The sequence below is a fragment of the Balaenoptera acutorostrata genome, chromosome 11 (assembly GCF_949987535.1).
Source record: "Balaenoptera acutorostrata chromosome 11, mBalAcu1.1, whole genome shotgun sequence".
Taxonomy (NCBI): Eukaryota; Metazoa; Chordata; class Mammalia; order Artiodactyla; family Balaenopteridae; genus Balaenoptera; species Balaenoptera acutorostrata.
In genome coordinates this window covers 101,039,929-101,052,263 of record NC_080074.1, presented here as the reverse complement: position 1 = coordinate 101,052,263, position 12,335 = coordinate 101,039,929, and the positions used below count along the sequence as shown (strand labels likewise).

The window sequence follows — 12,335 nt, the reverse complement described above, 5'->3', positions numbered from 1 at the left end:
TGTGTGTAGATTCCTGTAACCACCACCACAATCAGGATACAGAACTATTACATTACTACAAGGCTCCCTTGTGCTATCCCTTTATAGCCACACCCACCCGATCCCGCACCCTTGGCAACTGCTAATTTGTTCTCCATCTCTATACCTTTATTTCAAGAATGTTACATAAATGGACTCAGACAGTATATAACCTTCTAAGATTGGCTTTTTTTTTAATATCCTCAAGATCCATTCAAGTTGTGTGTATAAATAGTTTTCATTGCTGAGTAGTATTTCCATGGTACGGATATACCACAATTTGTTTAACGATTCCAGTTTGGGCTTATTATAAATAAAGCTGCTATGAACATTTATGTACAGTTCTGCGTGAACATAAATTTTCATTTCTCTAGAATATTCTCTAGAATAAATGCCCAATTACTGGGTAATAAGGTAATTGCATATTTAGTTTTTTTTTTTTTAATTTTTATTTATTATTTATTTATTATGTTTATTTTTGGCTGTGTTGGGTCTCCGTTTTTGTGTGAGGGCTTTCTCCAGTTGCGGCGAGCGGGGGCCACTCTTCATCGCGGTGCGCGGGCCTGTCACTATCGCGGCCTCTCTTGTTGCGGAGCAGAGGCTCCAGACGCTCAGGCTCAGCAGTTGTGGCTCACGGGCCCAGTTGCTCCGCGGCATGTGGGATCCTCCCAGACCAGGGCCCGAACCCGCGTCCCCTGCACCGGCAGGCAGACTCTCAACCACTGCGCCACCAGGGAAGCCCCGCATATTTAGTTTTATAAGAAATTGCCAAACTGTTTTCCAGAATGACAGCACCATTTTAGATTCCCACCAGCAACGTATGAGGAATCCAGTTTTTCCACATCCTCACCAGCATTTGTTGTTGTCACTTTTTAGAAAAAATTTTAACCATCCTGATAGTTATTTAGTGATATATCATTGTGGTTTTAATTTTTGTTTCCCTGATGGCTAATGATGTTGAACATATTTTAATGTGTTTATTTGCCATCTATATATCCTCTTTGGTGAAAGATCTGTTCATGTCTTTTGCCCATTGTCTAACTGGCTTGTTCATTTTTTTTTACCTTTGAGTTTTAAGAATTCCTTAAATAGTCTAGATAAAGTAGTTTGTCAGATAAGTGGTTTCTCCCAGTCTGTCTTTTGTCTTTTCATCCTCTTAACTGAACCTTTTGTAGAGCAAACGTTCTTAATTTTAAGATCCAATTTATCAACTTGTCCTTTAATGCATTACTTTTGGTGTCACACTTTGCCTAGCCCTAGAGTCTCGTAATTTTCTCCTATTTTATTTTCTAAGAGTTGTACAGTTTTGTTTCATATGTAAGTCCATAATCCATTTTGAGTTAATTGTTGTATGAGGTGTGAAGTTTAGGTCGGAGTTCCTTTTTTTTGTCAATGTATGTTCAATTGCTCCAGGACTGTTTGTTGAAAAAGCAATCCTTCCTCCATTGAATTGTTTTGCATTTTTGTCAAAAATCAGTTGGGCATATTTGTGCAGGTCTGTTTCTGGGTTTTCTATTCAGATCCATGACCTATGTGTCTGTCCTTCTGCCAATAACATGCTATCTTAATTACTGTAGCTATGGTAAACCTTAATATAAGGTAGAATTATTTTTCCCACTTTATTGTTCTTTTTCAAAATGGTTTAGCAATTCTAGGTCCTTTGCCTAATAGATCATTTAAAAAATGCATTTGTGTAGGGCTTCTCTGGTGGCGCAGCGGTTAAGAATCTGCCTGCCAATGCAGGGGTCACGGGTTCGAGCCCTGGTCCAGGAAGATCCCACATGCCGCGGAGCGACTAAGCCCGAGCACCACAAATACTGAGCCTGCGCTCTAGAGCCCGCGAGCCACAACTACTGAGCCCACATGCCACAACTACTGAAGCCCATGCACCTAGAGCCCATGCTCTACAACAAGAGAAGCCACCGCAATGAGAAGCCCACGCACTGCAATGAAGAGTGGCCCCCGCTCGCCTCAACTAGAGGAAGACCGCGCACAGCAACAAGGACCCAATGCAGCTAAAAATAAAAAATAAATGAATAAATTTATTTTTTAAAAAATTGCATTTGTGTAAACTGACAAGAAAATAGACTATTTAAGGACCAAAAAACTAAGTGAAAGCTGGTACCTGGAGAGGTAAATTGAGCGCTGAAGCTTGTTTTGCCTTGAGGGCGTTTGCTTAAAAGTTGAATTTAGGCATGGTTGACCTCATAGGGTGCCACTGTGGCATAGGAGACAGAACCCAGGGCCTGCATAGGGTTGGAAATCTAATAGAAGGCCCCCACTATAACACCAGAACCCCAGAGGACTATATCCTCATGTAAGAGTGGATTTAAAATATGCTAACACCTGAACTGCCCCTAGGGGACTGCATGGAAAATTTGCTCATCTGGAATCTAAGTGCCTACTAGAGATCTTTTCTTTTTTCTTTTAAATATATGCAGACAATTTATAATTAAAGCTGTGGCTTTTCTGCCTGAATTCCTTGCTGGTCCGAAAAACAAAATAGCAAGAATTTTAAATGGTTCCAGGTTGACAGTGCCACCAAGCACCAGCCGAAACAATGCAGATAGTCTCTGGATGAGCTGATCTTCAATCTAGGCCTTGGGGAATTTCCACAGATACAGTTCCAAGAAAAATAAATTTTGGTCAAAAATGGGAAACAAATAAGGAACAAAGAACCAGGAGCAAGAGCCAATAAAGATGGAAATAGGAAGTAAGAAAATTAGAAAATCAAGCCAAATAGTTCAATGTCTGATTAATAGGAGTTCTAAAAAGAGAAAACGGTATGAGAGAGAAAGATTACAAAAGAAATACAAGAAAAAATTTCCGAATTGAACAAGTTTTTCTGGATTACATAGTACACTATGTGCCTAGCATAGTGAAAGAAAAAGAATCACGTCAAGACACATCTTTGTGAAATCTCAGAATATTAGGGGAAAAGAGAAGATCCTAAAAGCTTTCAAAAAGAGAGAAAGGGACTTCCCTGGTGGATCCCTGGTCAGGAACTAAGATCCTGCATGCCACACGACGTGGCCCCCCAAAAAAGAGAGAGAGAGAGAGAGAAAGGAACAGGAATGAGAATGGCAACTCAATACAGTATTAAAAGATAGATGACATGACAGTGCCTTTAAAATTCTGAAGAAACATGATCATTACCCTAGAATTCTATACCAGCCAAACGAATATAAGACCAATACGTACCAATATAAGATAAATACAGACATCTTTCAGATATGCAAGGAGTGAAAATTTTTACTTCTCTTTCCAAGTAGGCTACTATAAGATGTGCTCTGGTAAACAGGAAAGAGAAAGGCAGAAGAGCTAGGGAATGGAATGCTGGATCCACACCCAAAACTGGTGAAGGAAATCTTTGGAATGAAAGCTACACCACAGACCCAGAAACAACCTGTCCTGACTGAAGTAGGAGGAAGGAGGAAACTGCAGGACAGTCTCCAGAGGGGGAAAAAAAACCTGTAAAGCGTCTGACATGTTTAAATATTTGAAAAAGAATATGAACAAATACTTTACAAGTCTGATGAGACACGCGGAAAAAATTAGAGCTAGATACATAGAAAATTATATTTTGAAAAAGAGGTAATTATAAACTTAGGGGAAAACAAAAAGTTGAATAAGAACTAGAAATTATCTCACCTTTACGTTAATTGATTTTCAACAAGAGTGTCAAGACGGGACTTCTCTGGTGGCGCAGTGGTTAAGAATCCACCTGCCAATGCAGGGGACAGGGGTTTGAGCCCTGGTCTGGGAAGATCCCACATGCTGCGGAGCAACTAAGCCCATGCACCACAACTACTGAGCCTGCGCTCTAGGGCCCGCGAACCACAACTACCAAGCCCGTGTGCCACAACTACTGAAGCCCGCGCGCCTAGAGCCCGTGCTCCATAACAAGAGAAGCCACTGCAACGAGAAGCCCGCGCACCACAACGAAGAGTAGCCCCCCCCTCGCCGCAACTAGAGAAAGCCCGCACACAGCAACGAAGACCCAACGCAGCCAAAAGTAATGAATAAATAAATCAATTAACTAAAAAAAAAAAAGAGTGTCAAGACCATTTAATGGGGGAAGGAATAGTCTTTTCAACAAATGGTGCTGGGGGACTTCCCTGGTGGTCCAGTGGGTAAGACGCAGTGCTCCCAATGCAGGGGACCTGGGTTCGATGCCTGGTCAGGGAACTAGACCCTGCATGCATGCCGCAACTAAAACATCCCACATGCCACAACAAAGATCCCACGTGCCACAAAGAAGATCCCCAAGTGCAGCAACTAAGACCCAGAACAACATAAATAAATAAATAAATAAAATATTTAAATATTTAAATAATAAATGGTGCTGGGATAATTGGATAGCAACAAGCAAAAAAAAGAAAAAGAAAAAGGGGGCTTCCCTGGTGGCGCAGTGGTTAAGAATCTGCCTGCTAACGCAGGGGACACGGGTTCCACCCCGGGTCTGGGAAGATCCCACATGCCGCGGAGCAACTAGGCCCGTGAGCCACAGTTACTGAGCCTGCGCGTCTGGAGCCTGTGCTCCGCAGCAAGAGAGGCCGCGACAGTGAGAGGCCCGTGCACCGCGATGAAGAGTGGCCTCCACTCTCCGCAACTGGAGAAAGCCCTCGCACAGAAATGAAGACCCAACACAGCCATAAATAAATAAATAAATAAATAAATTTATTAAAAAAAGAAAATGAAGTTGGATCCCTACCCCTCATCATACACAAACATTAACTGAAAATGTATCAAAGAGCTAAAGCTATAAAACGCTTAAAAGAAAACACAGCTGTATGTCTTCATGACCTTGGATAGGCAATGGTTTCTTAGATATGACCACAAAACACAAGCAACAAAAGGAAAAATAGACAGGGCATCAGCAAAATGTAAAACTTTTGTACTTCAAAGGACATGATCAAGAAAGTGAAAGGGCAACCCACAGAATGGGAGAAAATATTTGCAAATGAAAATATTTGTATCTGATACAGTACTGGTATCTAGAATATACAAAGAACCCTTCCAACTCAGTAATAAAAACATGAATAACCCAATTTGAAAATGGGCAAAGGGTCTAAACTGACATTTCTCAAAAGAAGATCTACAAATGGCCAAAAAGCACAAGAAAAGATGCTCCACTTCACTAACCATCAAGGAAGTACAAATCAAAGCCACAATGAGATACTACTTTATAACCACTAGGATGGCTATAATCAAAAAGACAAGTAGTACCAAATGTTGATGAGGATTAAACCAAATGTTGGAGAAATTAAACCCTCATACACTGCTCGTGGAAATGCAACATAATGCAGCCAATTTGGAAAAGAGCCTGTAGTTTTTCAAACAGTTAAACACAGAGTTACCATGTGACCCAGCAATTCCACTCCTAGGTATTTAACCAAGAGAAATGAAAGTGCCCACACAGAACCTAGTACACGAATGTTCATAGCAGCATCATTCAGAATCGCCAAAAAGTAGAAACAGCCCAAATGTCCACCAACTGATAAATGGATAAATATAGTGTGGAATAGCCATACAATGGAATACTATTCAGCAATAAAAGAGGTGGAGTGCTAATACTTGCTACAACATGGGGAAATCTTGTACCTACACTAAGATAAAGAAGCCAATCACAAAGGATCACATGTTGTATGATTCTGTTTAGATGAAATATCCAAAACAGGCAAGAATCTACAGGGACAGAAAGTGGCTTAGTGGTTGCCTAGAGCTGGGAGGAAGGGAGAACTGATGGTGGCAGCTAAGGGGCAGGGGGTCCATTTTGGGGTAACGTTAAAAATGTTCTAAAATTGATTGTGGTATTGGATACACAACTGTGAATATATTAAAAGCCATTGAATTGGGTGAATTGTATGTGGATTGTATCTCAATAAAGATATCAAGAGGTTTTTTTAAATATAAGAAACATAAGTTATCCCACAGTACACCACTTGGCTCAGTAGTAAACAATATTTAATAGTCCTAATAATGTAAACACTGTCTACTGATTTAAGCCAAAATGCTGATATAACTATAATGAAGAGGTGTGAGGGATAGGGGCTATAAGAAAGGAGGGCATTGGGGAGTGTAAATCCAGTTTCCTAACAAGGTAACTAGTAAGGGCCACCAGCTCCCTCTTCCAAAATCACACGTGAAGAATCTATGGAAGCTATAAGGAATCATGAATCTCAACAATTAACAAAGACAAAGGCATAAGAATACCTTGGGGAGACTGAAGGCTCTAGTTATGTGTTCAGTTGCATCCTCCAAAAGTTTTTATGTTTAAGTCCTAACACTCAGACCTCAGAATGTGACCTTATTTGGACACAGGTTCTTTGCAGATGTAATTAGTTGAGATGAGGTCATATTGTTGTAGGGTGAGCCCCTACTCCAGTATGACTGGTGTCCTTATAAAATGGGGAAATTTGGAGAGACACACACACAGGGAGAACGCCTTGTTAACATCAAGGCAGAGATTGGGCTGATATGTCTATAAGCCAGGGAACACCAAAGATAGCCAGCAAACCACCAAGGCTAGGAGAGAGGCATGGAACAAATTCTCCCTGACAGCCCTGGTGATGCCTAGTCTCAGACTTCTAACCTTCAGAACCGTGAGTTCATACATTTCTGTCGTTTATGCTACCCAACTTACGGTACTTACGGCAGCCCCAGAAAACTAACACAGCTATCTTGAACCAGCACATGTGTTAGATTCCCAAAACAAACAACAAATATCATACATAGATATTACACATACATGTGATGAAAATACCAAAAGGGACTTGCGAGTGTGCTAAAGTGTTTGACTTGTTATGAATACTGGTAAGTTTAAGAAACCAACAGGAGTAAACAAATATGAGTGTTTCTTAAAGCATGAATCACTCTGAAGACAAAAATAGAACATTGTTTTTCTGGAGGACCTCAGGTACAGAAGGTGGAGTTAACTGCTACTCTTCAATTCATGACACATGATCTCCACTTATGCACAGAAAGATTTCATTTCATTTTATAATTCCATTTTTCCTTATTCCCCTCCCCAGCCATAGACAGCATTATAAATTGTTTGATATTTATAATTTTGTGTTTTTGTAAAATGTGTACTGTCTTCTGCACGTGTGTTTTTATTTTTATTTATTTATTTATTTTTAATGGATTGATTTTTAAAAATTATTTATTTATTTGGTTGTACTCGGTCTTAGTTGTGGCAGGCGGGCTCCTTAGTTGTGGCATGCAAACTCTTAGTTGTGGCATGCATGTGGGATCTAGTTCCCTGAACAGGGATCAAACCCAGGCCCCCTGCATTGGGAGCACAGAGTCTTAACCACTGCGCCACCAGGGAAGTCCCACATGTATTTTTAATTTACATAAATGATATCATGTTTTAAATCTCATTCTGTTTTTTCACTCAGCATGAAGTTTTAAAGACGAAATTCATATAATTTGTAAATGATCGGTTTGCTCTTTCCTTCCAATCCTCGTATCCATTTAATTCCTTCCCTCCTTCCTTCCTTCCCTCCTTTCTTCCCTTTTTTTTATAACACTGACTAGTACCTTCAGTACTAAGTTAAAGTGCAACAGTAATAGTGGGCATTCTTGTCTTGTTGCTGATCTTAAGGGAATACATATCTGTTGTTGATCTCTAGTATATCACCTTTACCAAATTAAGGAAATTTCCTTCTGTTCCCAGGGTTTTATTTTTTAATTATAAATAGGAGATGAATTATTTAAATTCTCTTTTCTATTCAACTAAGATCATCACAGAGAACTAAACCTTCACCTTTCATAACAGGAAGCTAATAGATGTCTAAAGCTGATAAACCATGAAGAGCAGGGGGGCATATTATTTCAAATTATGATGACAAATACTAGAATAGTTCAAAGAAGTGAAAGCCTTTCATTCTGGGAAGCTAGTTTGGAGGGTAGACTGGGATTAGGCAGGGGATTGCTGTTTTTGTCATATAACTTTCCCTTCTTTTTGATTAACTATATGTATGTTATTACTTTGATTTTTAAAAAAATAAAGCTTAGGGCTTCCCTGGTGGCGCAGTGGTTGAGAGTCTGCCTGCCAATGCAGGGGACGCGGGTTCGAGCCCTGGTCTGGGAAGATCCCACATGCCGCGGAGCAACTGGGCCCGTGAGCCACAACTACTGAGCCTACGCATCTGGAGCCTGTGCTCCGCAACAAGAGAGGCCACGATAGTGAGAGGCCTGCGCACCGCGATGAAGAGTGGGCCCCGCTCGCCGCAACTAGAGAAAGCCCTCGCACAGAAACGAAGACCCAACACAGCTAAAATAAATAAATAAATAAATAATAAAAATAAAGGAAATCTCAGCCACTCCAACTGAGGCACCAGACATGTGAGTGAAGACATCCTGGACATTCTTGCTTCAACCAAGCTCCCAGCTGAATGCAACCACATGGTTGACCCCTGCCAACACCAAATGGAGCATAACCGCCCTGCTGAGCCCAGATAACCCAGAGAATATGAGTTCATAATTTGTTGTTTTCAGTCACTAAGTTTGGGGATGGAATATTACGTAACAATATATAATCGAAACTGATACTTTTAAAGGATTTGGATCAAATAAGAGACCTAATCACCCTAACTCCTTTACCTTCAAATCTCAATTTATATCTATAACTAATTCACTTTCTTTAGTTTGCAATACTTTTATTGAAAAGTTAATTTAAAAAACCTATTTCCGTTCATTTCTTCAGGTTTTTCTAATTCTTGGCAACTACACACAATCCAGAGGAGTGTCATTACCATTTACACTTGCCAAACTCTGTACTATTTTACATGCATAATTTCATTTATTCTTCACGTAACCCTATGAGGAAAGTATTGTATTGTTCTTAATTGACAGGCTAAAAAAAACTAAGACTCATAGAAGTTACCTACTTTGTCTAGGGTCACATAGAGTGGTATAGCTTGAGTTTAAACCCAGACCTGTCTGACTCCAAAGGCCATGTTTTTAATCAATAGTCTACACTATACCAGAGACTCTGATCAACCTAAAAAACCCTCCCAAGAAATACAAATAGCACTTTTAACCCACATAAAAGATTTCTTTAAAAGCAATACGTCAAATACTTTCCTTTTGCCCATTTCTTTTTTTTTTTTTTTTTTTTGCCATGCCTTGTGGCATGCGGGATCTCAGTTCTCCAACCAGGGATCGAAGCTGTGCCCCTTGCATTAGGAGCACAGAGTCTTAACCACTGGACCACCAGGGAAGTCCCTCATATACTTTCCCTACTTCACTCTGCAAATATTTATTGAGAGCCTTACATAGACTAGGCTCTGTAGACACTGAATTTAACCCTATTCAATACACAGTTCTAAAATTGTAGCAACATTTTTCTCCTCTCAGTTGAGTAATGTCAAACTTATTTAACTTGATTTATGGCCAAGCAAATTATTAAAAGATGAAAAAGCAGACAGTGTCATACTATGCTTCATTATAGCTAGACCTACCCAGCCATCTCCCAACACATTCTATGTTCCCTCACCATGTACCGCGGATCACTCTTCTCTTCCCCGCTTGAAATGTTCTACTTCTTTCTCTGCTTACTGAAATCCAACCTCTTCAATGAAGCCTCTTCTGATTAGGCCAAACGCATTCTCTTATCTAGGTTATTTATCACCCACATCAGTGGTTTCCAAACACAGCTAATTAAAATCACCTGGCTTTTAAAATTAGAACTACCTAAAATTAGAGGAGTTATACTTTGAAAAAGCAAAAGCAAAAGCCTGGAAACAATCTAAATGTCTATCAAAATGGAACTGGTTAAATCATTATGGTACATAACGTGAGGATATAAAACCATACCTAAGTTACATTAAGTGAAAATGTAACTTAGTGTGCATGGAATCCTACTTTTTGTATAAAGAAGATAGATAGATAATATAAGCTTGTACATGTACAGTATATATCCAGAACGATTAAAAAGAATCTCATAAGAGTGGTTGCCTCAAGAAGCACAAAAAGCAAGCTGTGAGAAAACTTTTCATCTGATTACTCTTAATTTGTTTTGTTTGTTTTTTTTGGCTGCGTTCAGTCTTTGTTGCCGCGCAGGCTTTCTCTAGTTATGGCAAGTGGGGGCTACTCTTTGTTGCAGTGAGTGGGCTTCTCGTTGCAGTGGCTTCTCTTGCTGCGGAGCACGGGCTCTAGGCACGTGGAATTCAATAGTTGTGGTCCGCGGGCTCTAGAGCGCAGGCTCAGTAGTTGTGGTGCACGGGCTTAGCTGCTCTGCAGCATGTGGGATCCTCCCGGACCAGGGCTCAAACCCGTGTCCCCTGCATTGGCAGGAGGATTCTTAACCACTGCGCCACTAGGGAAGTCCCTGATTACTCTTAATTTGAAATGTCTATATATCCTATATGGATGTCTATATGTCCTATACTGATGGACACATTTTTAAAAAATTATTAAAAAAAAAAACCCACCCACATAGACCCACAAGACTCAGCTCAGCTCTACAGATCACAAATCTTTGGGGGCAGGGACTAGACTTTTTAAATTGTTAAACTACCCAGAGATTCTGATGATCAATCAGGCTTAGGAACCACTCAAGCAAACCACTCATATGGTACTTAATGCCTCATATTCAAGTGTACATGTGAGACTATAACTTTATACACATAACTATAAAAGCATGGGGGGAGGATATATTACATTTTGGTTTTCCTACAGTTCTCAGCTCAGAAAAGGTACTCAATAAATATTTTTTGACAAGATTAGTGCAGAAGTATAATTCCATTTTTCTATTATATTTCATTTCAGTGTGGAAGGGTTTTTAAAAATACATTTAACATGATGGCACTGTGGGGCAATTTAAAATTACCACTTTCAATACATGAAGGGCCAAACGTCAAAAGATGCCAACAATATTTTTTTAGTTTTTAAACACCATAGGTATGGCTAGACTGCAAAGGGCAAGTGGTGAAGTCCAAACCTAAGACTATAAGACTTAGGGATGAGTTCCACTTCCTAGTCGCATGAATGAGTAAAAGTAGTATCTAGAGGAAAATAAAGATGTGGATAACAGATTTCAAAGAAGTCCCATTTTATTCCTGAGAGCATACAAATCCCTTTCCTCATAAGGAAAAGCACTTTCCCTTTCTCTCGGGTGATAGATACACCTCTTCCACAGTTCCCAGTATTCTCTTCTACCGGTACTTTCCATGTCGGTTAAAGCATTTGTAGAGATAGCTGATGCGTTTGTTCAGGTTGTGCAGGTCATCAATGAACATCCGATTTCCAACCATTCTCTTCTTTCGGATACAACGCTGCAATTCATTCCCCTTCCAGCCTCGAAGCCATATGGGACCCTTGATCAGTTCTTTGGGGTGCTTTTCAAAGTTTCCTGTGTAATGTGAGAGAAGGTATTAGTTCCAATAGGAGAGAACCCAGCCTACACCAGCTAAGCCTTCAACACGGTTGCATCTCCCTGAGCAGCACCTAGAGACAAGACACATTACGCTACGGCATCAAGAGCACAGGCTCTGAAGCAAGACCGCTTGGCGTTCAAATTCTGGCCCTGCCATTTACTAGCTTTGGAAAAACTACTTAACTTCCCTGTGCCTCAGGTTCCTCACCTGCAAAGTGAAAAGGTTATGAGGTTTAAATGTGTTAACGCATGCGGGGCACACAGAACAGTGCCGAACACAACGTAAATAGCCACGTGTTTGTTCTTACTATTGACGAAGGTACCATTTCTACACAGGTGAAAAAAGATAGCCATTACGGCATAACTGCCGTTCTGAAATTCTGCACTACGGAGTCGAGTCTTACCCAGGATCCCGATGTTGTCATATACCCCGAACATGGCCCTCTTCTCGTTCCAACGATCAACCACTTTGCGGGGCGGGAGGGTGACCCTTACATGGAACAATCTGGGAACACCTAGGGATGGGGAAGAAAAGGAATGAATCTGAGCCGCTTACTGATAAGTAGTTCTCGGGGCGTCCTACTGCATCAGCCACTTACCCAGAGAGAAGCTTCTGCAGGCCAGCGGCACCTGGCCCCATAGGCTACTGCCTGCCACCCAAGAGAGGCTCCCTGCCATTGCTCTCATCTCTCCCCTACAACAGCCCACCTCACAAGCACAGGAGGGAGGGCCAGACGTGGCCTTCAAGGAGAGAACAAGAACCGTCCCCGCTGGGTTCACGAGGACACTACATGCACGCAACCATCTTGGGCTTTACCCAGGCAGCTCCGGGCGAGACCCAGCCTGGCCCCGCCTTCCCCAGCCACGAGCCCCGCCCTCCAGGTTCCGTTGCAGAGGGTCTTTGACGCCCCGCCCAGCCGAGGCGCTTCCG

At 41.1% G+C, this 12,335-nt stretch overlaps 1 protein-coding gene across 1 annotated transcript; it reads right to left on the bottom strand.

The window, feature by feature from the left end:
- Nucleotides 1-11,063: 11,063 nt before the first annotated feature.
- MRPL51 (mitochondrial ribosomal protein L51) lies at nucleotides 11,064-12,254 on the bottom strand. The gene is made up of 3 exons (XM_007170179.3): nucleotides 12,004-12,254; nucleotides 11,809-11,919; nucleotides 11,064-11,380 (listed from the first exon to the last, which is right to left on the bottom strand). Exons 1-3 carry the CDS (start codon nucleotides 12,089-12,091, stop codon nucleotides 11,184-11,186), a joined length of 396 nt encoding a protein of 131 aa, XP_007170241.1. The 5' UTR covers nucleotides 12,092-12,254; the 3' UTR covers nucleotides 11,064-11,183.
- Between the last annotated feature and the right edge of the window lie 81 nt (nucleotides 12,255-12,335).

Excerpts from the sequence above, each read along its gene's own strand:
- MRPL51 (XM_007170179.3), bottom strand. The coding sequence starts at position 12,091 with ATGAGAGCAATGGCAGGGAGCCTCTCTTGGGTGGCAGGCAGTAGCCTA. Across the intron at positions 11,920-12,003 it reads CTGCAGAAGCTTCTCTCTGG|GTGTTCCCAGATTGTTCCAT; the intron begins GTAAGTGGCTGA and ends CCCCATCCCTAG. Across the intron at positions 11,381-11,808 it reads TGACAACATCGGGATCCTGG|GAAACTTTGAAAAGCACCCC; the intron begins GTAAGACTCGAC and ends CACATTACACAG.